The sequence below is a fragment of the Tauraco erythrolophus genome, chromosome 3 (genome assembly GCF_009769465.1).
Source record: "Tauraco erythrolophus isolate bTauEry1 chromosome 3, bTauEry1.pri, whole genome shotgun sequence".
Lineage (NCBI taxonomy): Eukaryota > Metazoa > Chordata > Aves > Musophagiformes > Musophagidae > Tauraco > Tauraco erythrolophus.
Window position 1 is genome coordinate 22,719,473 of NC_141467.1, and position 26,574 is coordinate 22,746,046.

The 26,574-nt window shown below is 39.8% G+C and overlaps 1 protein-coding gene across 3 annotated transcripts in view; it reads left to right on the forward strand.

Moving 5' to 3' along the window:
* CTNND2 (catenin delta 2) overlaps positions 1 to 26,574 on the forward strand; it is a 566,505-nt gene that overhangs the window by 279,442 nt on the left and 260,489 nt on the right. For all 3 annotated transcript variants that reach the window (XM_086609047.1, XM_086609048.1, XM_086609049.1), the window contains one exon: positions 10,387 to 10,581. In XM_086609047.1, coding sequence (XP_086465173.1) covers positions 10,387 to 10,581 — 195 coding nt within the window. The remainder of the gene's footprint in view (positions 1 to 10,386; positions 10,582 to 26,574) is intronic.

The following is a 26,574-nucleotide window of genomic DNA, read 5'->3' on the forward strand; positions in this document are numbered from 1 at the left end:
TTGTCACCTTTGGACTGACACGCATCTTGTCCTTCTAATGAAAGCACTGTTGAAGCCTTCCTTGAAGCTGAACCCTTCCAGTGGTTTATTGCAAACTACTGTGAACACTTTTCTGAAGTTTCTTATCTTAGATCTGCTTTCCTTTTGCCAGTGACCTCCTGTCACCATTTGTCTCTTGCAGCATTTGTCATGGCCGTTTCTTTTTAGCATGTGACAGGACTCTTTCAGCTTATGGTCCTTTCCTTGCCATGCTTTTCAGGGATCGTCTGGATTTGTGGGATTAACAGCATTTTGCAAAGTCTGTTGTGCTGGTTTTGTTTCTTTTCTGTTTTGGTTTCTTTTTTTTGCTTTAAATAAGTTCCTGGAAAAAAATCTGTAGCCATGCATTTCCTTTTTTGCTTGCTGCCTGTTATGGAAGGATTTATGTAGGATTTCTTTTTGAGTTTTTGGAAGTTGGATACTAAATGCTTACTATTGTGTGATTGCTATATTAGTAAGGATAATGAATTAAAAGAGAAAACTTTATTTTATGGGATATGATCTCTATGATGATTACTTCAGCGCAATCTCTGATTAAGTTCCTCATGATCTCAATGTTAACAGTATTCCTTTTCTTTGTCATTACATTCAGCATTTTTTTTTATATCTTTTGTTTAGAGCAAGCCTGTTAGAATCGCTCTAGATTATAATGATTTTAATAATAGGAGATTATTTTAAGTGTTTAAGCAGAGGTCTCAGTATATACATAATGGGAACAACCTAAAACCAGCTTGAATAATACTATGACAATCTGTTGAACAAAAAGGCATAATTGTAAAAGTGGATAATTGCTAGTCTAAACTTTTTTACAGGCATAACTAAATTCTTTAGTTAGATTATTCAAATTGATTATGTATACATTTAATAAAAGCTCCATGTTTCACTCTTACATTTTAAGTGCAATGAGTCTCAATTGGATAATGAAAACGTAATGAGTAATATAGTCTGTTACAGAATATCCAGGGAGATTTTTGCTTTCTGGAATGTGGTACGGAAAGACAGACAAATACAATAAACCTCCTTTTTTTTCCCCTTGAATGTCACAGGCACATACCTTGGTATTGGTGAATTCTAGAAACTAGGGGTTGCAAGCAAATGCACACTGAGGAGAAAACCGCTGGGAGGAGAAAGTGTTTAATATTCTATCAAAGATGACTTTACATAAAAGAACAAGTGCTATCTGATGCTTTTCTCCGTTCTCTCTGTGAAATGCAAGTTTGAGTACGAAGTGTTACAGATAAAATCTCCAAAAGTTAATATTGTTCACATGTCTGATAATATGCGATCTCGCTGTAAAAGGAATTACAAAAGATAAGTTGCGAACGCTCTTCTGGGAGCAAACCTCAGATGTGGTGTCTTGGATTTCAACTGCATGTATCAGAGACTGGAACGTAGGTTTGCAAAAGTAGTATGTGCAATATTTATCTTAAATTAATACTTTTTAAAAGATGCACGTGCGGTCAGGATTCATTGGAACTACTTGCATTTTCCCTGTTAGCAGGAAAACCACTTGTTCAAACTGTAAACTCCCAGGAATGGCAGTACGATTAGATCAAAAATTCAGGTTACCCAGCAAAAGCCAGTTAAGGAATACTATAGTTGGACAGACTTGACGCTTTGTTACCCAAGTGAGTTTTGTGTTGTGGTGTTACCCTTACCACAGTGTTACACAGCCACTCTTTTCCCTTTGGGAACCGCTGTTCTGGAAAGCTCGTTCCTTAACAAATTTTCTGTGTCAATCTTGAGACTTTCACTTCCGGTTGAGTTTAAGCTCTAGATACTCTCTCTTCTGTGTGTAGGGAGGAGCTGATGGGGAAAGGCTTTCCCCTTCCCCCTGCAGCAGAGCTGCTGTGAGAACTTGCTCCATTCAAGGTTGACCGAGCTGATGCTCGGTTTGGGGGAAGGGTTGTGAGTTGCTGAGCTTTTTAGATGCTGTGCTTTTCCACGGTGTTAGACACGATCAGAAAGTGGAGTTTTCACTGGCAGGCATCAGTGGAATAGTGCCTGACTTGTTTTGTTGGAGCCAGTTTCAGCAAATCACTCGGGCTACTAGGCCGGTAGCCCTACAAATATCTGTGGGGTTTTGGATGTTTACTCTGTGCTGCTGCTTAGCAGTCAGAAATGGGGTCCCCGAGTCTGCCTTCATAGGGCTTTGTGCCTCATGGAGGAAGGAAGACCCAGCTTTGGAGAATTAAAGACTCACCATTCTTCCTTTTGATTTGCAATCCTTACCAGAGGAGTGTTACCAAAATAACACAGAGGAATGTTTCGGGAAACATCCCGTAGAGTTTTTTTTGGCTAGATACTTTCTTTTGGGGTATGTCTCACCAAATACACTAGTATTTCTCTTCCTTTACTGACTGGGTTGAACGTATTGCCTCAGCTCCTGCTTTAGCACAGAGCCTATGGTGCAACGCAAACTTCTGCAGTTCATCTTTTCCAAGATGGAGATGTTTAGCAAAACTTTGAAGAAGATCTCTTCTGCAAAGGCTTCATATTGTTTCCAGTTGTCGTGAAGCTGTGGTGAACTATCCGAACACCATAGGCACGGCTGCTTGACATGGTTGCTTAGTAACATCATCCTATTGCCGAGGCACTCAACCCTCAGTCAGAGTGGTTAGTGAGCAGGAAAGTTGGAAACAGTGATTTGTATCCCGGGATGGCAGTGTCTGTTCCCATTCGTGCATAGCGCTGCTTTGCCTTTTTTTTTTTTTTTTTTTTTTTTTTAAATTGGCAGGGTTGGGGGGAAGAGAAGAGGCAGAACTTGAGAAGTGAGGGGAAGCACCCAATGTGATCATTCAGTTAGTAGTTAAAAAAAAAAAAAAACACAACTTATCATTTTCTGCCTTGCTGAAGGCAAGTTGTTGTTGCTGTGTGGTAGCGGTTGGTTTGGGGAACTTTTTGTTTTTCATTCTTTCTTCAGTGACGGTTCCCTAGATCAGAAATGAAATGGGAATTACCTCCCTGAACTTGTCTGTCACATTTAATCTGCTGTTTCTTCCTGGCTATCTTTGTCTCTTACCTCTTTGCTCCCAGACACACTTCTCTTCTCCACTAACCGTTTATTTTTGATAAAATGTTTTAAGCAAGCGAATGCTTTTCAACAGAATGAGGACAGTATCGGGCAAAAGAAGATAATAAAGGAAATAAAAAATTACACTGTGGGTTTTTTTCAGTTTTCCTAGATTTGTAGAATTAAAATAATTGATACAGTACTTCACAGTAAAAAAAAAAAGTAGACATAGGCAACTTAAGAAAATTAAGCTTTATTTCTCTTCTAAGTGTACTTAGGAATGTAATTAATTTCAATAATTGATTAAAAACTAGTCTACAAAGGATAAAAAATATCCAGATACTTCTTATAAGACGTAGTAAGTTTTATCAAATTATTTTTTTAAAGTTTATTTTGGTCTTGTTTATTAGACTTTAAAAAGAGCAATTTATTTTATTGTCCTCCCCTCTTCTTTATTTTTAGCACTGATGTGAAAAGTGCTAACCCTAGGTCAGAGGCTGGTTTTGCAGTGTCCCTTAAGCAGTCAAAGCCAATCTGTTTTGAGGAGACTTTCCTAAGATACTTAATCTGGTTAGTGGACAAATTATGTCTGAGAAATTCCGCAGTGTGAGCCGTAGTGCTGAACGTGACTGCTAATAGGTTTGCCAGTGCAATGACAGTTTGCAAGAAACACTTCAGACCGTGCATCATATCGCACTTTAATCTTTTAAGTAGAAAACAGTTAATTCAGTGGTGGCATTATTTTCTTGTTTATTTGTGCATATTGTCCTGAGTCATGGACAGAATCGTGTAGTGAGAATGGAAAAAGAGTATAAGGACAAAAATGAGTTTAATTCTGAACTTTTGTTAGTCAATCTTTAATTTCAATATTTGGGGAAAGTAAAACTTCAGACCCAAATTGATATGTTTTGTGTGTGTGTGTAAAATCTAAACAGGTGGGAAACCTGTGCTTAAGGAAAAATCTAAACCCAATTAAAAAGAATTCACTCCAGACTGTGTTTTGGTTCTGGTGAATGCAGATCACTGGTATGCTAGGGGCACAAGCTGACGTACCCAAGGTGTGCATTAGCTGGTACTGCCATATGGCCCGTCGTGTCTTACTGGTTAATTTAACCATCTGTCATGTCTTAACAATTTGTATTCACTTTCAGTACATGGGTTAGATATGTTTTCTTCTCTTTGGTACTGTACTTTTCATCACACAGTGCTGACATATTCCCATTATTCTTAGTTTTATTTATAGTAACAGTTGTTGTAGATCATACTGTCCTTTTCCAATGTTGTAAGCAGAAGATGCATGTATTAAGACAAGCATTTTGGAGATGTTTCTACATAAATTCCTGGGAAAAAAGGTCAATATCAAAACTGTAGCTATGAATGTTTGACTGCTTCTTCCCAAGTTCTGCACTTGAGTTCACATCAGCTTCTTTCCTACATAAAGTAAACCAAGTTAGTGTCTGTAAAATAGGTTTCATTATATGTGAATTCAGAGTAAAAATCCCTACTATTTGTATCCTCTTTCTCACGTTACTTTTTCAGAATTACAGGTGAGCTATGACCTGATGTACTAATATATGTATTTTTATATATTTTTTTATAAGGACAGTAACATTTTAGGACAATCATCTAAGAAAAACTCATGTCAAAAAGGGTTTTCAGCCCTGATGTGCCGTTTGAATCAAAAAGTTCTTTCAGTTCTCTGAAAAGCATGCAACACAGCAAAGCTACGAAATTGCTGTGATTCTCTTTCAGATTCTGTGCCTGCAGTCTCTTATCTCACAGATGGGCTTATTACAATTTTACCATCGTATGGGTTTGGTTGTTTCTTTGTTGTTTTTGGTATTTATTTTTTTTTAATTTATAATCCAAGAAAAACTTAGTGCAAATTACATGAGCAGTGTTGTCATTATATTTGAAATTAAAAATCTATACAGCCAATTGTGGATGGTCCATCCTCTTTATTAGAAAATCAAATCTTCAGAGTGCTATGTGGTGGGTTTGATACTTAAGGCCTCAAGTAGCCAGAGATATACGGTGTGTTGAAATGTGAGAGGTTGCAACCAAGTTAAGTTAAATGGTATAAAGACATTACTGACAAGGGGTAATATAATGGTCATTGAGCTTCATCCTCAGCTCGTGTCTTATTAATGGTGTTTCCTGATCCCCACAGACATGAGGAAACTGCTTAACAGGACTGTTGATGAGTGTATTTTGCGATGGAGGATTTCTAAATGAGGGCTGAATGGTTTGTCTGGTCAAATCTGTATGTTTTTCTTCGTGTTGAGGTGATCACTTGAATGTTTCATGTTTCTGGTGAGCTCTTAAGTCCTGGAGAGGAGGGAAGTACCATATGCTCTTGCTATTAGAGATATTTGGAGAGTGTCATGACTTTGTAGGGCTCCTCCATAGGGCTGTGGCAAAGCAGGATGACTGGTTGTAAAGGCTTTCACAAGGGGCACAAATAAAAACTGTTCAGGCTGTTTTAAAGCATATGCAAATGCCTGTGTATCCATTCATTTGGATAGTTTTAATGTCTTTAGTTTCTTGAAATTAAAAATGCTGCCAATATAGTGGTTTACTTTACTGACCTCAGCTGTCAGATTAGCAGTGTCGTTCAAATGTGTCTGTTGTATTTATTTCTGTGACAGCTCGCACAAGCTCTGAAGAGCAATTAGGGATTATTTTGTGTGTTTCTCTCACGTTACACTTGTCTGATCACAGTAGTTTTCTTCCCGTGGAAAGTGAGACTTTGTCAAAAAAGAACATTTTCCTAGGAAACAACCATTTCTCTATACTGCTGAGGAACCTATCTGAATAACTGGGAAACCTTCAGCTAATAGGGTGGGTTTTTTAAGTGTGAAGGGTGGAGATTGTCCTTTTGATCCAGTGGGTAGCACTGCACTCTTCCTGGCTTCTCTCTATTCCCTCTCTTGAATGTGGGAGGAGAGCAAAGGTGTGGTATCTTCATCTGGTAAAACTTGTGGCCTGTTCTAGGTTATCATCATTGCCCTAATCTGATTCACCTGGCTAGGGGCTCACAAGATGCCCTTGCTGGAGCCTGACCACAGTCTACTTTTACAAGCTCCGCAGAGATGCAGAAGGGACATTCCACTTGCAGGTTTCAGTCTTGGAGATTTTGGAAGGCAGCAAAGACTCTTTTCTGTATGCTTTGTTCTGATAGTTAATTGGTTTCTGATTAAAAAAAGTTAATGTACCTTATTTTTTTTTTGTTGGTTTTTTAAATTTATTTCTGTGCTTTACTTTTGATGCCTCTCACAGCTATTTGAGAGCCTTTTAGTCTTCTCCATACTTCCTGCTGTGACGCGTCCTCCAGCATTGCAATCAAATAACTTCTCAGTCTTTGGTCAAACTAAAGATTGGACTATTTGAAGACTTAATTATCAAGTGGTTTCTTCAGCCCTTAAATAATAGTTTAACTTTTCTCAATATTTTGGGGGTTTGGTTTCTTCTTTTTTTTTAAATCTAGAAGGAAGAAACAAACCCCACTCCTTCACTGCCATGGTCATAGGAGTTCTGCGTGTACTGTGATGCTAAATACATCATCTGTAATTAACAGCTTGCGGAACTGTAAACTTAATAATGAGTTGTCTTTGAACTTGTATGTAGACCTGTCTTTGAATTGGCTTGATGCCTTATACTTCCTCAAGGGAAAAATAGCCTTTCTGTTAGGGATGAGTTGTCTGGGAGGGGAGATGAGCCCTTTTTCAGGATGCGTAGGAGAGTTGTGTGTGGCCTTGATGCACATCGCTGCTTTGGTTTCAAGCAGCCCAGAGCAGTGCAGTGTTATTAGTGGCATAAAGGGATGGCAGCTGGGCAAGAACAGGGTTTGAACAAGTGCAGTTTGAGGTGAGCCATTCATTCATGACACCTGTAGCTTTAGGGAAACCACTTCGGAGGGCGATGAGCCTTTTTAAATGTGAGAATGTTAATGGGCCTCAGTAATCTGATGTTTTATTGCTTCCTGGTAGTATATTGATTGCTGCTTTTCCATTCTGACCTCGTTGCTTTTCTGACCTCTGTGAGCTTTACGCTGCATTAATGCAAGTTTTTTTGAAGCAGATGATACAGATAATCTTGCAGCTTCAGGTAGTAAAGGATGTAGCTGTTGGCTGCTAACCCAAGATGCAGGTGGGACGCATGTTATACCTCTCTCTTCCTTAGTGGCATCAGTTCTTTGAGTTCGTGGTCCTTGTTTGGATCAATTGTCCTAACTGTCTTCCCAGTGTCTGCCAAAATAGCAACTGAATATGGTACAGAGGCTGAGTGTGTAGATGAAGGAGGATGTAGTTGTCTGAAATCCATCATACTTCCTCCTTTTTATTTTATTTTTTTTTATTATGTGAGAATGTACAAGTCTTTTGTTGACTTCAGCTGTAACTGTATGTTAGTTTTTTCTGAAAGTTATCTGTGAGCTTTACTAGACATGATATAGCACTGGCAACAGAGATAACTGTTGATATAATAGCTATCAGTTTGCTAATTTTAATATTTAGATGAAACAGGCAATAAAAACCTGTTGCTCCTAAGTTGAATCTTGATTAAATTAATACATGTAAGAATTTTAAGAGGCACAGAAGAGAGATTTCAATCAAAACCAGAACTTACTATTCCAGTTTTCGAAATACCAACTTAATGGAAACATTAAAAATGAGAGTGATGTTCCATCTTCTATAATAGCAGCCATCCAAGGGTGCCATTATTTTGTGTTTAAATATTGATATATTGTAATTTGAAATTAGTGTAGTAAAATTGCGTACTAAGGTCTGTAAAAGAAGTATCAATTTTGCTTGAAACTAAAGATGTTTAAGAGACATACTTTAAAGAGTATATTTATGTTGTGATGTCCTTAATTTCTGAGATTTGGAAGTGTTTATGTTTTTAAACGAAAACTTTTTAACTACCCGTGGAAATCTTTCTTTTCTTGAAATGTTAGAGAATAGTGTTACTCCCTGATAGTTATAACTCTCAAACCTTTACCCATAATCTTGTTGTTCAGATGGCTTCAACTTATTTCTAGATTGCCACTTAGCTGTTTTCAGGCAAATTATGTTGGTTTTCTTTTATTGTTTGTCACATCTTCCTTATCTTGTTTGTTTGAACTGTAATGTGTTTTGGGGTCAAGAAGTTTCTTTGGTTATACGTATGTTTACTGTTCAGTACAGGAGTGTTGCAGTCTTAATTACACGTGCAGTATGCCTATAAACCGCTGTTTAATGTTAGTGTAATAAACTAATACTAAACTTCTGTTGAGTATTAGACTAGTATTAGCACTTGCAGATTCAGAACTGTCAGTAGAGTATGAAGAAGTTTGAATTAAGCCCACCTCACCACAAGGCTAACACACCTGTTTGAGAACATGTTAATATTTGGGTTATGCTGCCACTAAATTCAGTGGGAAAAATCTTTCGATTCACTGGAAGCAGGATGAAGAAGAAAATCTGTGGCTGCAAAGAGCACTGTGAATCTGTAAATGGACAAAAGAAATGTGCTTATAGAAGAGGCTGCAATACTTTGCAATTCCATAGCAAACTTTGGTTTATTGACGCACTAATGAACCTCTGAAGTGTTGCCTTCAATTTTTATGTTGATTTTTTTTTTTTTCTGAGTACAGACTGAACCAAGTACACAGTAAAAATTGGATTTAGTCATAACAGGCTATATGTTTTAGGCCACTCTGAAGGATACTGGACTTCAGTGGAGTCGTTCAGCTGCCCTGAGAATTGGTCTCAAAGATGCAGGTTTAAAGAGCATTTTGAAAATGCAGGCCGTGGAGAATTTAATTCTATAATAGTGATATCAACTTTCTGGGTAATTGCAGTAGTTCTAGATTAAAAAAAAATGTCTTTAGGATTCTTGGCAGACTTTCTAGTAAGGGGAAAAACGGAATTGCTTTCAGTAGTGTGCTAATGACAAGTCTGTCTGAAAAATGTTTGAAGGGAAAAATATGCAGATAGGGTATTCCACTGAAACATACGTTGAAAAATTCAGGAGAAAACACCTATGTGGCACAAGCTGATTAAAAAGAAGGGAATGGAATAAATTACTCTTTTCCTCCAGACAATTTGTATTGAAGTTTAAGTAACTTTGTGTATCTTTCTCATTTCTGTCCTGTGTTGCTATCACACATTGCTTTATGCCTGTGCTTTGCATTTTAAAAATATTTAGTGTTTGTGCAACAAAACCACTGTCAACACTGTGAATGTGGTAGAGATTTTCTGCAGGCATGGCTTCACCATTTGTCTGAGCAGCCCAAGCTAAGCTAATAGAACATCACCCACATCCAGCATTTTAATCTCCCAGGAGTATCAGCAAGGGATGTGATAGTTATATCTTTGCTTTTCTAAACATTTAAATAGCATGTTACCACTTCATGGTAAGGACCTAAGCTTTGTCAAGTTTTGCCTGCATACGTGCTTGCTTCTTTCCTTCCCACTGTGTAATACTTACATGGTTTGCCATGATATTCCATGGGAATCTTGCTAACGGACCACAGAACTGAAGTACCTAAGTGGAAAAATGATTCAAATGACAAAAGTAATCACAGCTGGAAATATACATGTGTATTTTTAAAATATCATGATAGAAAATAATATTTTAATAGTAGAATAATAAAATATTTTAATGCATTTCCAGTTGATCTTATTAAAAAAAAAAAACCACCTTAAAATAATTTTTCCAAAAGGCATGTTTAATTTAAACATCCTCAGAGGATGTAAGTTGAAGAAAGTCTTTGCTGTATATATTTTTTTTTTTTAAACTTTTGAGGGCAAAGTGTTGATAGAGCACGACCATTTTGGTGTACTTTAGTAAAGCAGCAAAAAGATCAGCCTTCAGGTAACTGCATCTATGCATCAGCTTTACCTTATTTCATTTGTAGATCTTAAGATGTGAGTAAAACATGTAAATTTAGTTCTGACTTTGCTTCTCCCAGATTCCTGATTCTTCTGTGGACCCCTTTGGTCTAGGACATACCTGGATCTCACAGTTTAATTATTATTTTCTTGTGTTTATTATTTTTTTCTCTCTTCAAGAAGAGATATCTGTCTCTCCGAAATATGTAGTTTCCTTGGAAGAAATGGGGTTTTGGAGTAGATGCAGGCAGCTGGATGATGCAACTAAAGTGATTATCTGAAGTTGTTGCTGCCCTTGCATGCTGGTTTTATTTGTATATTGAAAACATTTATTCGTTTCTTTTATTTGTGGGGTTTTTTTTGAGTTGAAGCGCTGCTTTCAAGTAAACTTTTCATAAAGTAGATCCTGTATTTGTCACTGTTTTTCTCTCTCTCAAATGTCTCTTGTAAATCTGTTTGCAGCTGGGTCTCGGGCATCTTACAGCAGCCAGCACAGCCACCTTGGCTCCGAGTTAAGGGCACTGCAATCTCCAGAACACCATATAGATCCTATTTACGAAGACAGAGTTTATCAGAAGCCCCCTATGAGGAGTCTCAGCCAGAGTCAGGGGGACCCTCTGCAACCAGCACACACAGGCACATACCGCACTAGTACAGGTAGGTGGATGTAACTTGCATGACTGTCTTTATATGAGATATACCTTACTCTTCAGTACTAATTCTTCTTCTCTTTCTAATGTGCTAAACAAAATGTATTTTATGCATGCCACTCAAACAAAATACCTTGTGCAGATGGCAGCCCTAACAATAGAACCCCAAACGCATGCACAAAATTGAGAAATACTTAACGTGCTATAGATACAGTAGGTTAAGCTAACTTGAGGAGGGAGGCTTACTCATAAGGAGAGAGAGAATATTTTATTAATCATGTGTATTGTCTTTGAGAAAAATCTGTTGTCTCTGAAGAAATAGCTAGAGTTTCTTTGCTTGTAAAGGTATTTTGTGTGTTGCAAAGGGACTGCAAGCTTCCTTCCATGTGAAGCAAAAGACTGGTTCCCTTACTTTCAAAGTGAATCATGCATACGTAAATGTTCTTCCTCTCTTGTACAGGGATACACTTAGATATAGGTACAGAGACATAAAATTGAACTATGGCATAGAGAAAAGCTGTTAGCATCACTGGCTTATCCATAAATAATAATGATTGCCCATGAAGTGCGTTGGTGTACAAGTCCTACTTGCAGAATGCCCTCTCAACCAAATGAAATACAGCTGTATGTCAGAACCCACAAATAGATCTCAAATCAACAGGGATATTTATGGTATTTAATGCACAAAATAATTAGAGTACATAAATGCTACAGCCAAAATAGCCTAAAGCAGATGTAGAAAGAACTTGCCTTAGGAATTGTAAGTATTTCTGGTGTTTTATCTTTGCTGTGTTGATCAAAGATGGAAGATTATGTCCGTTCTCAAATCACTCCCATTTTCATCAAGAGAAAGTTAAGTGTACACTTTGGTGCAAGATACTTTGCTTTGTTTTAAAACTTTTATTTTTAAAACCATTTCTCCAAGGGCAAAGCTGGCAGTTTTTGCATGTCCAAGAATTTCTATTGCTTTATGCAAGTTTTGGGTCTTCAGAGTACAGGAGAAAGTACTTAAAAATAAGTTTTTCTTAAAAATAAATTCTCTAGTTAAATACCTGTAACAACTTTATACTTTTTAAAGAACACCATTGCACCATTTCCTTCCTGTTAAAGAAATTGTCGTAGTATATGTTTTGTGTAGAGTCAAACGTGTATATGAGAAAAGATTACCCTTCTTTACGTGAAGGGGACAAGACCTCTGCCTAAGTCACTGGGCAGTGGAGGCAGGGATAGTGATTGAAACAACTATTTGTGGTGAACTTGAAGCCTTGTGTTCCACCTGTGGCCGCCTCGTGTGTCCTGTACGATGCTTTCTTTCCTAGTCATGCCCTGAAGACAGTTTCTTGTTTTGCTTGTAAAATATCCCTTGCTGCTCTGTGCTGACGTAGCAGGCTGTCTTGTGGCTGTGATCTTCACAACATCTCCGTAAGGAGGGAAGCCCTGTCGACACAGATCACAAGTATAGTGAATGAAATTGGGACACAGGATGTTAGTGGATAATACCTGGTTTCCCAAAGGGAAGAGGAAAACCTAGAAAGATACGCTAATTTTGGTAGCAGAAATGAGCCTCGTGAAGGTGAATTTTGTTTTGCTTTTTGGAATATGGATTTGAATGTTGCCCCAGGCTCATTCTGAAGAACGACCCCATCAGTCCAGCTTTGTGTTGGGTTGATCCTCCCTCACTTTCCCTCTCAACCTCTGTCATCAGGGTCAGGGGAAATAAAAGCAGGTGGATGTGTGCCAGGCCAATTATTCTGTTGCTCCGTCGATGGCTGTTAGCTGCTGATGCTGTCAGCCTGTCACACAACCAGGCTGAAGAGCTCTCAGTGCTCAGAGGGAATTTTGGGCTAGATCAGATCAGTTCTCGTACTCCTCCTGCCTCTACCACAGGTGTCTGTAGGAACTTATCCCTCCTGATGGAGACCATACAATACAAGAAAGGAGGGGAAGGAGTTCAACTGGAGTTTGACACATATAACTCTTTATTTCATCATTAGATTGTTATAAGTGTTTTTTATTGTAGGACTAAATATCTTTTTGTCTTGACTATTTGGTGTAAGATATGAGGGATGTAGATTGCAGTGTGCTCCTTAAAGATATGTGCCAAGGGTTCATGGCCTGTGTCTTCTGTGTGCATGGATTGCACCAGGGTAGGGGGAAGCTTTAAGACTTCAGTGTGGTCCTTTATAGTTCACGTTCTTTTGTCTATTACGACAGTGCCTTTAATTGTGAAGATGATGCATGTTTTTCCACATCTGATGGGGGCGCGGGGAAGGGAAAGCAAATTTAGTCTGAAGCCTGGATTGTCCATTGGAAACAAAAGTTATGCTAGCTATACTTGCAAACCTTTTACTTTTGTGTTGTTTTGTTGTTTTGTTTTTTGTTTTTTTTTAAGAGAACATTCTTCCCGAATTTGGAAGATTAAGTGACTCACAGAATGGAAACTTTTTTAATATAGACATCACCTCTTTCTCTTTTGTGAGCTCTCAAATACTTATTACATTCAGGAATGTTTGCACAACTGAGGATAAAGCCCACTCAGAGTTTTTCGTCCTCTAGGTGAATCAACATTCAGTGGGCAGAATTCAATAAGCTAAAATTTCTCTTCAGGGTAAACTAGATTAAGTTTGTTCTATTTACTCACTGTTTTTTTGCATGTTTTGTTGTGTTTTGGGGTTGTTTTTGGAAACTTTTGTGTTTTCCTTGTATTTCACTCATGAATGATGTGCATGACGATAGTTCTGCAGTACGGGCTACATATTGCAGAAGGTGCAAAATACTAGGAGCTTACTGAACATCTCCCTTACTAGCATAACTTTAGATAGGGGCAGGATGAATTCTTCCTCACTTTGTGGTTTAAATTATGACCGATGTTTTACTATCATGCTGTCTAAGCGAAAAATAATCTTTCAAACTTGACAACAGTAGCTGCATAGGCTGTTTTGGTCAGTAGCTCTTACTTAACAATCCCTTTGGGTCTTCAAAGGGTAATCCTTCCCTCATATAAAAAGTACTAGCCCAAACTTTTGTGCGAAAAGTAGCATTAAACATTAAATTCTTCTTTTGAAATGGGAATCCACAAAAGATGTGCTTGGAGGGAGTACTCAGACATAATATATAAATAACAAATTAATTTGCTTACTGAATAGCAACTTAAAACTTGTATTTGTAAGCCAGCTAAATAACGCTAAAAATTTTTGTCCAGCCAGGTGTGTTATTTTCTTTATAAACCTACAGGCTTTGCATTATTAATCTAAATCTTAATTAAATAATAGTAGAGATAAGCTTATTTGATGGGAGGTTTACATGAACAGCACTGGAACTTGAAGAGGCCTGTTAGTGAAGAAGGGGGATGGATTATCTTTCAGCCAGAGTGGGACGCAGAATCAGTGATTGTTCACTTATTTGCAGAATTAAAAGTTTGGACTAGGGATTCAGTCCTCAGTTATTGGAGCTTAATTCACATTAAACGTGAAACAAGTCTAACTGGGCAAAATCTCACTATTTTGGAAGCCTGGGGTTTCCACAGCTGCCTTGAGGAGAAAACAGCTTCGCTGCTCAGGTTCTAGGCTGTCAGTGCTGACCCGCGGCAGGAGAGCATGGTTTTGGCAGTGGTGGGTTCTGTGGGTCCTGTTGCCATCGGGCTCTGGAGGCTGGCAGCACTCTGGAAGCTCGTAACGACACTTGCTTTCATTGCCTTCCTTAAGTGAGAGATGAGCCCCCTTCTGTAAAAAGGTTGTGATTTCTGGATAAAGTTATTAAAAGCCTTGGAAGAGTGCTGTCCCCAGCAGTCTGGGAGGGAGGGGTGATAAACGGGGGGTCTGTGCTCGTTCTGAGCTCTCTACAAACTGAGCTTTTATCAGATGAGATAAGTGCTGCTGCTGACGCTGGTGAGCTGTGGGCGTTTAGAGCTGAAAACCTGCAGAGTGCTCATGCTTTAAGAGCACTCACTGGTTTTGGGGGCTGCAGGCGAGTGTCTTTGTCCCCAGACTTAGACAAGTGGCAAGGATGAACCAGGAATTGCACCAGAGGAGTGAACCTGCCCTCCGCAGCTCTGGGAAGGACATCTGTATCTCACTGGCACCAGGGCAACCTTGATGGCCTTGAAGAAAGCTTAAGGGTTGTCGCAGGATGCATGACCTGAGGACTGCAAGTGTCTGCCTCTGGCTCCTGAAGGTCACTGTGGGGAAGGCCTCCTGGCACTGCTCAGTCATGCAAAGTTCAGCGGCTTGGTATGGTTAGGTAGCCATTGACATCAGTTTTGAGTGCTGGGTGTGTGGAGCTGAAGTGCCTCCGTGATAACAAAGGGGCACACGAGACACTGCGAGGGTTCCTCTGTGCTTCCCAGAGAGGGGAGGAAAGGGTTAGCCAGGGTAGGGTTTGTGGTTGATGTTGCCGAAATTAAAAAGAGGACCCTGAAATGCAAGCTTTTTGGAGGGAGGTTGAACAGTGGAAGGATACGCAGCCAAAGTTTGCATTGCCTCTGAAGAGTGGCTTAGTGCGGGACGTGAAGGGTTTACCGAGCGTGCTCTTGCAATGGGTTATCCATCGAGGAGCCTAGGTGGGGCAGGGGCACTCCTGCAGCACTTCTTGTGCTATCTCCGAAGCTGCCTGGTGTCTCTGCCCGTGCAGGCGGTTACCAGGCTGCTCTGCAGCTTCTCTGGTGGCCTCCTCTCCTTCAGGCTAGGTCTCCCCATGGTTCCTCCTGCTGATGCTTGAGTGGTTCCACCAGTGCACCACCGCCTCTGGAGCTGTCTGTTACTGAAAGCTGTGCTGCTGCAGGCTGCACCTCCTCCTGGGTGCCATGGTGGAGGATGCTGATCAAAGAGAAGAGGCCTGTGAAACTCGTGAGGGCAGGTGCCAACCAGAAACGTGGCTCTTTGTGAGCTGGGTTTCTGTGCGGAGGGAGAGTGCTGTCAGGAGAGCTGTGGAGAGTCCCAGGGGCTCCTTTTCAGAGGGAAGAGTTACCCATTGCTCCTGGATGTGGTTTCTGTTCAAGCACTTGCCAGTGGCAGGGAAAAACTCTGTATTTCATTGTCCTGTGATGAGGCTCATGGAAAAACTGCTAAAGATGAGAATTACTGTTTTGTTTCTGGACAGATGCTGTCCTCCTCTTCTCTGCCTTCCTTCTAGCTCCTGCCTGGTTCTTCATTCGCCGAAGGAAAGGAGCCTACACCAAGGGACACCCTATGTCAAGCACTGCTCCTAGTTATTTGTAATCTTGTCTTTCTCCTGTAAAAGTGTGTCTTTCTTTAGTGGGGTAGGGGCAGTGTTTGCTCCCGGCGTCCAGTCTTTCTTTACAGGTTAGACGTGCTGCTGGAGGGATGGGAAGAGGACCCAGGCGACAATGCCGATGTTTGCTGCTTCACCCCTGCTGCGCTTGGCCCAGGCTTTTGCTGTCCTGAAGGTTAAGCAGTGTCTGAGAGGAAGATTTACAAGGAAAATGGGCGTTCCTTCTCTTGTCACCAAGGTGGTGGCTTTTTCGCAACATGACTGGGCGGTTTCTCTCTTCTGCCTCCTTGTTCCATCTTACAACGTGCCTGTGGTGAGGATCAGGTCTCTACTCAGGACCTAAGTGAGACGGAGAAACAAAACCCTCTTTTTCTGCCACCCCAGACAGGAACAGCCCATACAAAATTGATGACACTGTTCCTTTTTCCTGCTTTGTTTTTTTTTTTCAGAAGGGAGGTTGCTAGTTTTGTTGCTTGTGGATGCTCAAGTGGCCCTGACCTCTTCCTCCTCTCCTCGTTTGCATTGCACAAGGGAAGCAGGGCAGTCCCAGCTCTTCAGTGTCAGATCATCTCCTGTTCTTGATGCTGTTCATGTGCTGTTCACCCCCCCTCCCTGAGGGCTCCCTCCTGTCTTCCCTCTGCCTCCGGCCTGTGGGGCAGAGCCCTGGCCGTGGCCGGGAAGGAGGGCTGCTCTGCTGCCAGGTGGCTCTGCCTCGCCATCAAGGAGCTGGCAGTCTGTGGGAACAGTAACTGCAGAGTAGGTGCAAGTCAATTAGTGGGTTTGGTTTTTTTTTCAATTGAGTTTTTTACAGCAAGGACAGGAGAAGGTTGTTGCATGGAGTGCTTGATGCTGCTTCCAAATATCCAAGTACTTCCTTTCCTGCATGTCTGGTATCCTGGTCCAGCTTAGGCTTTCTTTCATTCTCAGTGTTTTGTCATGTCTCGTAGCTTCTTTGTTGTCCCTTACAAAAGGAGCATGAGGCTACAAAGGATGCATGAATTGAGCCAAAGTATATCCTCTTCACAAGACTGTAAATATTTGTCTTCATATGTAATAAAGTATTGGATATGTTGGTATTTTTAGAAGTTGTTATTTCAAGGTGAAGATTTTTTCATATTGTGAAGCAATTTTCTAATATTTGAAAAACTGGCCATGTGAAAAAAGTTAGATATCCGTATCCTATAGAGTGATTTATTCTATTTTCAAGAATAATTAAGCCTACTTTATTGCAGTCATGTAGCATCACAAACTGGTAGTGTTTTTCTGTGTCTGCTTTTACAGCTAAACTTCTTCAACCATTTTTAAAGTTTTTAACTTTAAACTTTTAACCTTCAGGATTTTTCTTTTTTTTAGTGGTTATAAAGTAGTTTATAACAGTATCATAGAATAGTCTAGGTTGGCAGGGACCTTTAAACGTCATCTAGTCCAACCCATCACAATAAGCAGGGACATCTTCAACTAGATCAGGTTGCTCAGGGCCCCGTCCAACTTGACCTGGAATATTTCCAGGGATGGAGCATCTACCACCTCTCTGGGCAACCTGTTCCAATGTTTTGAAACCCTCAGTGTAAAAATTTTTTTCCTCATATATAGTCTGAATCTACCCTCTTTCAGTGTAAAGCCATTGCCTCTTGTCCTATTACTACACGCCCTTGTAAAAAGTTTGTCCTCATCTTTCTTATAGGCCCTTTTTAAGTATTGAAAGGCCACAAAGAAGTCTTCCCAAAGCCTTTCTCCAGGCCGAACAACCCCAACTCTCTCAGCCTGTCTTCATAGGAGGGGTGCTTCATCCCTTTGATCATCTTCGTGACCCTTCTCTGGACCCCCAGCAGCTCCACGTCCTCCTTGTGTTGGGGACTCCAGAGCTGAACACAGTATTCCAGGTGGGGTCTCACGAGAGCAGAGTAGAGGGGCAGAATCACCTCCCTTGACCTGCTGGCCATGCTTCTTTGGATGCAGCCCAGGATACGTTTGGCTTTCTGGGCTGTCAGTGCACCTTGCTGGCTCATGTCCAGCTTTTTATCTACCAGTACTCTCAAGTTCTTCTCAATCGGACTGCTGTCAATCCCTTCATCCCCCAGCCTGTATTGATACCAGGGGTTGCCCTGACCCATGTGCAGGCCGTTGCACTTCGTATTTAGTATTCAGATTATATCTGAAACAAATATGAGAATTTGGGGTTTCTTTAAACTTTGCTTTGAGAGATATCTTTCTGATAGACATTTATAAAACCTTATAGCATGCAGTCCCTTGGTAAGTGGTTCTCTTTAGCCGTTTCAAATCACTGATTTCATCTATGACTTAAATGTGCTGAAAAAAAATTAGAAGATTAACACAGCATTCTTATGTTGAAAAGAGACTATGTAAAAATGACATTGTGGGACTCCAATTTTAATGTCATGATGAATCCCATATAGAGGGCTTGATTCACAGCTTTCTACACCCACAAGGTGTGCAAACATGACTTCAGCTCTGGGAATCAGGTTCTGAGTTTGAGCCTTGAGCATCACCAGTGAAAGGTTCTGCAGGGCAGTTTATATCTTGGTTTCCACACAGCTATCTCATCCTTTCTCAAGTTGTGTTAGTATTGCTTCTTCGCATGGAACTGGAATTTAGTTAACCAGATGTATCACTTGTAATTCCATAGACTTCAGATTAATGAGTAAAAGGAATTTTAAGAAGGTTAGAGGGGAATTTTTTTTTTCTATGTACATACAATTAGGTGTTTTCAGATTCTTACAGTGAGCATCAATGAGTATATTGGTATAGTTTTACTTTGGTTCCAGAGCAGCATCTAGCTATTAATGAAAAACTACCTGTTACATGCTAGTTACTGTATTACAAATATTTCAGTTGAAAGTAAAAAAAAGAACCTTGGTTTCAAGTGTATTTTTGTTTATTTGGCTTTGAAGTTGTCACTTGAGACAATAGGGAGGAGCAATGAAAAAATCAGCTTTGACTTGCCCCATTTGGATTACGCCCTTTGGCCGTTATGCTGCTTCTCAGATCTTTATTTAGTTTTTGTTAAATACTAAAGTGCAGAAGTTAGGTTATAAATACCAAACATTGCTTCTTTCTGCTTAGGTTGTCGTTTGTTTTTTTGTTGTTGTTTCCTGGTTGGAGGACAGGTTGGTTTGTTTTGGTTTTTTTTGTTTTGTCACAAGCTGATGTGCTGTACAGGGGCATACTGTGATGCCACAGCTGCAGATTAATTGAGAATCATGCTGGTAAATCACACAGCATGGAGTTGTGGCTATAGGACCTAATGTTTTCAGGGAAATTAAAAAGAAAAATTGTTCCTACCACTACATCTCTATTAGTTCAGTAATGTTGTGATAATAGACCTGTATTCCTAACTGACATCCACTTGATAACATTGCTTTGGGAGAGAGAGTTATAGGAAACAAGCAGGGAACAAATCTTCAGTACAAAGTAAATTGAGCACAAAATGCCTTAGTGATCTGCATAGTGAATAACAAATCACCTCAAAGCAATGCAAAGTCATAATCCCATTTCATTCAGCAGATCCAAAGTGTCTGGTATAGCCATATCTGTGTTATATCTTTGCATATATGTTTTTAGGTGATTCTTTTTCCAGGTACAGTAGCATCTTCTCTGAGAAATAATTATTTTTCTTATTTTCATTTTTAAGTTTTATTTCCTTCCTATTAAAATTTTGGCAGGAGTATAATAAAAGACATTGTTTTCAACTTCAGTGGTATCCCGTGGTTGCTGTAAAGCTGTGGACAAAGAGCAGTGAGAGAGGGAGGGAAGCGGCAGGAGATTAAACATCCGCAGAACCACCTTTGTAATCTGTGAGCAATATCCCCCTTATAGTGGAGAAGCATTTCTTCAAATAAGATATTTGTAGCTTCAAAGTGTTCAGCCCATGCTTGGGTTCTGTAGAGGAATTGTACCCGTTTGAAGACAGCCCAGATTTCACCATTGCTCGTAAGAGAAACCTTGTTAAATGATCAGTGTCCACAGCTTCCTTCCTCTGTCCCATGAACAGGATACCTCCAGAGGCTTGTGGTTTCTCCCATGTATTTTCTAATTCTTCTATTCTCCTTTTTTTAATAGAAAGATGACTTGAAGTGTGTCTGAACCCTTCTCAGCTGTCCGTTGACTTTTGCCACCTATTGAGGGAGAAGTGTGATTATCAAATCTTGTTCAGGGAAATACATACCCTGTAAATCTCATCTGCCACTATTGGGAAAATACAGTGTATACTCTGTGCCAGAAACTGTCTGTGTATTTATCATCTATTTACTGTACAGGTGTAGTCTGAGCTTAAAACCTGGTCACATTAGACTTTGGTGATGCAGGACTGCATCCATTCTCTTTTATTTACTTCAGTGTTGTGTAGAAATGCAAGGTTATCATTCATGAAATAAGAAGCAATTCAAACACCCTTCATAAATCTCCTTCTTGCAAATCTTTGCTGAACAAAAACAAGGCTGTGCCTGCGATAACTACCCAGTAATGTCTTCAAGACAATTAACGCTTTTGATAGAGGATCATTCTTTCTGCAGCATTATATTTAAAGGCACTATTTTAAAAATCACCAGCCCATTATTTTATTTATTTTTAACTCAAGCTGTAATCTTTTTTTTTTTTTAATATATATGCTGTCTACTTAGAATCATAGAATGGTTAGGGTTGGAAGGGACCTCAAAGATCATCTAGTTCCCAACCCCCCTGTCATGGGCAGGGAAACCCTCCACTACACCAGGTTGCCCAAAGCCTCATCCAATCTGGCCTTGAACACTTCCAGGTATGGGAAGTGTTCTACTTTTAGAAGTAGTCTCTTCCTCTGTCATAATTTCAGCAGCTTACATAAAGGGTTGGAGTTTTTACGAGTACAGCAAGTATTTAAAGATGTTAGTTTTTACTATAATGTGTCCAGCAACTTTCAAACTATCATTTGCAGCAGTTAAGTTAATGTTTAAGGTGTACATATCACATGGTCTGGCACTGGAATGCAAATGTGGCTAACTTAATAGTAAAATAACTGTCTATTCCAGAGTGGAAACTATTAATTCAAATAGCTGAAGCTCAGTAAAGTGTTCTAAAAAATACTGGTTAGTAGCTGTTTTATTAGTTAATGTTATAGTGTACTAAATAAGAAGCTAAAATCTGAAGGAGAAGACATTCATGTGCTTGATGGCTGTAGCATGATGCAGTGCAGGCTGTGAATCTGTTACTGTCTCATAATAAAAAAAGTATAAATATTATAATTGTGACTTTCATCCATGTGTTCTGTTTTACATTGGCCAGCTGGACAGGAAACTTTGAACAGAGAGATTTCAAGAGAAGGTGAATTTGGAGTAAAAACAGAAATTTAGTTGCAGCAGGCTGGCCTGTAGTAGCATGGTCTGTGTGTTTTTGCTGTGGTTGTGTTTTATAGTCGTTACGGCCGTTGTGTCCCATGCACACACTGTGAAACCATGTAGTGCTACAAAGAGGAGGAAAGTGATGTGTGTGTCTTGTATAGTGCCATTGCTCGGGGTTGGATTTTATCTCCACTGAGGAAACTGGCATGATGAATTTTAGAATCTCCAGTTCTGACAGGGCAGTTGCTTTTAAAGGCCTTGGCAGTTGTTACTTTCTCTATTTAAATGCTCACGTAACAAATGAATTAAACAGCACGTTCTCAGCGACTCAGAGACAAGAGACTATCTGAGGAAAAGATCTTATGTTATGCCAACACCTTCAGCAGCCAGAGTTGGCATCCGATTATCACATTATATGGACAGACCTTTTTTTTTTTTTTTTTTTTTTGTGCAAAGCAGCATCAGTGAAACATGCTAGAAGCTGAGTCCGAGAATGGAAGTTGTAGATTTTAATGGAGATTAAAATCTGGCAGACTGAAAATACAGTCAGTTCCTTGAGATCGAGAGGAGTATTGTATTTTTAATACTGAAAACTTGAAAAACTTGGCTTCTGCCTTGTTTTGTTGTAAAGAAGGGAGGAAGTCACTCCTGCCTTGAGTCAGAGTTCAGGATCTGAAATAATTGAAAATATGTAGTTGCTTGGGGAATCATAATACCTGCATAAAACCTTGGTATCCCCTCAGACTACATGGATTTCAAAATGACTCTTTAGCTGTATATGCTTTTGAGATACAGGCTGTGTTACCGTGATGGACATGCCGTAACTGTGGAACCTGATAGTGAAGGACGACAGGAGGGAAGGATGTAGAATTTAAGAAGGTTGTGAGTGTGGGGATGTGAGGTCGAGCACAGCAGTGAACAGACCTGGCTGTGGGAGAGGCTGTGTTCAGGTTTTGACTTCGTGTTCCACTGAAGTCACATCAAGCACAGCTGCACATAAACTGTGATTTGAACGCATTCATCTCAGGCATCCTATTTATTGAAGTGAAATACAAATTTCTGAGATACAAACTTTCTCACCATTGCTGCTCGCTGAATTACTTGTCTACCTATTTCTTCATTAAAATTCGGTTTAGAGGTCTAAAAACCTTATAGGTTACTTTATTCATAAGTTATGTATTTGCTTCCATTGCTAACCCTAATGAAACTAGGTGATTTCAGATTGATACCACCTAACCACATACTTGAACCCATAAATAAAACAATTACTGGTAAAGAAATGCCAAGTCTAAATTGGCAATTAAGAAAATTATTCCATGTGCTAAGGGTTAGGTAATGGCAGTTATATGTCTTCCCCAATGGGACTGTTTCAGTAAAAGGAAAAAAATTAGCATGGGAAGGAAACTAAGACACAGACAGTGTGAGAATGTGCAAACTCAAGTGGAGCAATGTAGACAAAAGGAGCCTTCAAAGTGACCAGATACCAGCTGTTCTGTAAACAGAGGAATAGCTCAGAAACGGAGGAAGCAGTATTTCCTTTCACTGATTCTTTCTGCGTTATGGAAAAACATCAATTCCTAAGCAAAGGAATGTTCAGCCTTACTATAACAATTAGTGTCATATCAAAAGAATGCTCTTAGAAAATTGAAATGAAAGGATACATCAGTGCAGTAGCAACTTCAGTTCTTCAGTCTTCAAAGATTGTCAGTTTTTGCATTGGAAGAGGATTTATTGAACATAACAATATGCAGAGCACAAGTGATGTTTCCTTAGTTTGTATGAAGCAAGGAGCTGTTCTCCCACAAAACAGAGACATGTAAATACAGCGATGGTCAGGAGATGATTTGAAAATTTTTGAAAGAATCAAACAGCAAATGGGTAATAATTCATTACTGGGATGTACAATCACTTCGAGTATGTTTTATGATCTTCATTAGGCTGAGTACTCTGCAGCTGCCAGCGATGAGAATGATCCTGTTCACTAATTCGGAGATGCACCGAGTGTTTCCCATAGGAGCAGTAGCATAGCAGCTGAACAGCTACCTCTGGTTTTGAAGGTGGGATGAGAAAGTATGAACAGTGTAAATCTCCTGTGATGCCATCTGGAAGAGACATGGTTGTCGCTTTGATAAAAAGACTTCCTCCTTACCATGTCATGTAAACATCTGATGGTAAAAATATTACTGAACACATGCTTGCAACAGCATGTAGACACACTAATCACAAGTTGGTGTGACAGCTAGGTACCACCAGTACATGAGGAAATTGTGACAAACATATTTGTGGGTGGAAAAGGGACCTTTTTTGCTCGGTACCATGCTGTTCAGTATCTTTTTCTTTTGTTTGTTTGTGTTCACCCTGTACAGCATGTTATGTTCCTTTAAAAGACATGCCTGGTACAGCAGAGGGACTGGCTATTTGCCATGCCCAGCTGTTGGAGGTGCAGATCTGAGCATGGTGGAGCTGACTAGAGGGAAGGAGGTTGTATGTCCCCTGAGATACACGAAATATGAGTATCTGGAGAAAGTTGAAGCCGGCAGAAAGAATTAGGAGGAACAAGGCTAGCTGAGTCTTTGAAGCATAACTAGAAATCCCCAAGAGAGGGAAAGGACATGGAGGTAATAGAGGGAAAGAGGCTTTTCTGATTGACTGTGTGGAGCTTGACACAATCCTAGGAGCCCTAAAAGGTCGATGCTTAAGAGCAAAGGCTGGCTGTATGGAGAAGAGCTCATGTGAAGATGCAAGGGAAGATTTACTTTCCTATTTATTTCTCTCTGGCTGCAATTTGGAAACTGCAGTTTTGATTGCAAGATCAGCAACTAAATCGGACAAAATAAAGAGTGCGGAGAAGCGAGAGAGAAGAAAATGAAAGAGGAGTAGAAAGTTGCAGTAGTTTTGACTATTTTTCCTGTTTTCACCACAAGAAATTAGACAGCAAAGTTCCCAAGCTACAAAGGACTTCTGTGGTGTTGATATTTGCATAAGGTCCTGCAAGCCTTCTATTTTGAAATCCTTTAGTGTTTTTTTTTTGTTCAATTTGCATGTTTAAAGTACAAAATCCCGTGTCTGTGTGTGCTTTGAACAGAGGACATGGCAGTGCCTTCATAAAATCTTAACTACCTTGGAGAAAGTTGTTAATATCAACTACGGGGGGGAGTGTTCCCTCTTTCAGTAAATATTTTCAGGTTCTCCTACCCATATATTTCTCTAAAATCTTACGCTTACAATGTGAGAAAAGTGCTACGAAAAGTAACTGTTAAGCAGGTTTGTTATTATTATATATGTATTATCATACATCTTAAACAATATTAAACTTGACTGCTTGTGCTTGTTACTTTGAATCACCGATTTGCTCCTAATTTGATTATAATCTGTTTTGGTAAACTTCTGGTGCAAAAAAGCTGGTGCGTGCTCGAAAACACTCACTTAACATTTAGAAATAAAAAGTGTTTGTATCCCCCAGACTCAATGAATTCTGTTTCCTAATTGACATAGAATGCACTGTGGGTTTTTTATGGTGTATTAGATGGGGAAAGTATCTTCTTCTATAAATCTTCCTGTGTGTTTGCTACCAACAGAATGCATTGCATTTATATCATTTATGAACTCATGGAGGGATGGTTGACGTACCTTGCACTGAAAGGACATCTTACTGGGATCCAATTTTCAACTTTCACATGGGAGTAAGAATAAACAGCAGATGCAAATCAGTGGAGGGAAAAAACAAAACTAAACCAAACACCAGCACTCCCCTCAAAAAAAAAAAAAAATTATGAAACGTGTGTGAAAGGTGGCACAAGGAGAAGGTTGTCTAATACAGAATAATGAGAGGAAGATTTTACAAAGTAATATCCACAAGTCAAACAGTAGCATCAGCCAAGTAATTTTGAGCAAGAAAGCGTAACTAGATAAGTCTCAAAAATGAGTTTATCCTTTCTGAAGGTCTGATCCTGCATATATTAAGTGGGCAAAATGCCCTCTGACTTTTAGAAAGCCTGAACTTTTTCATGGTTCTTATGTGAATTTGATCTTCCTAAGATACTTAGGCAGGGATACTACCGCACCACACCTAAATCAACGTGTTCTTGCTTTTTGGGTTTTGTTAGTTGTTTCTAGAGATGTAATAGATTTGAAAATAAGATACAAAATCTGGAAGTGAATTTTTAAGTTGACTGTGTCATTGTGAGACTGTGAGCACATTTAGAGATACACTTAAATTTTCAACGTTAATATAAAAGTTACTGTATCTTTGTTGCTACTATGCAAAAGCTGTAGAAAATTATAAAAACTGGCTTTTCTATATGCTGTTCCTGCAGTCAAGAGAACCATAATCAGGGTATGCATCAGGTCTTTGGAGGGTTTTCACTATAATTAACAGGGACTCTTTGTTCTCTTTGGCAAAGATTTGTGAGAACATATTAAATGTTTGTGTGATACCCCCGATGCTCAGTTTTCTGGGGATGTGACTTTGGTAGAGCAGTAGTGAAGGGCTGAGATAATACGGTATTTTTAAGGTATTCATGACATACCAAATTTAAAAAAAGATCTTAAAAAAAATCTTTAGGTGACAAACCGAAATATCTTCACTGGGATGGTAGTTCCTGATTTGGACACATGGCAATTCTTAATGAAACCCTTTTCTCAACCTAGAATTAAAGTTCTCCTCCTCAAGCATGGTTTTTATACTGAAGTTTAACATTTCATGAACGCGTAGAGACTTATTGGCCTCCCACTGAGCGTGTTATTTGCTGTACCAAATATCCGCTACTCACAGCAGTGCTGTCACCCTGCCGTCAGCGCAAGCCAGCCTTGGTGTTGCAGGACCCGGTTCCTACAAGCTCTTGCCATGTGCATGGCATAGGGCATTTGGAAGGGACAGCCAGGTGCCCTCTCCTCACACCTTTGCAAGGCCACTGTGCCGAGCGGTCTTGGGAAGGAGCCGCAGGTAGGCTGCCCAGTGCAAAGGGAGCAGGCAGAACTTGGGAGACTTATTTATCTGGCATCAACCACTGAATTTCCATGCAAGTGTTTAAAAAGTGGGGGCAGCAGCGCTTTCATGGATCGTCCCTTAGGTAAAGCTAAATACAGAAGAAAAAAGGACTTTGAGGCCTTTTGTTTCATTGATTGTAATCTTGATCTCCTGGTCACTTTTGGGACTAGACCCAAAGCAGGTCTAGTTTTGTGGACATCTTTGCCTCCAAGCTTCTCGTTAAATCAACGAGGTTTCAAGGTGTCCACAAAACTAGACCTGCTTCTTCGCAATCTTGTTCATGACTTTTGGTTTTACCTTTTATGCAGAGGCAGAATAAGGTCTGCTGTAGGCCTGGGGCAACAATGTCACATAGCCATGGTCCTGCTTCAGCTAGGCCAGATCTCAGGAAGGCTGGGCTTGTGCCTGGTGCTGGGAGACAGCAAAGCAGCCCACTTCTTCAGAAATA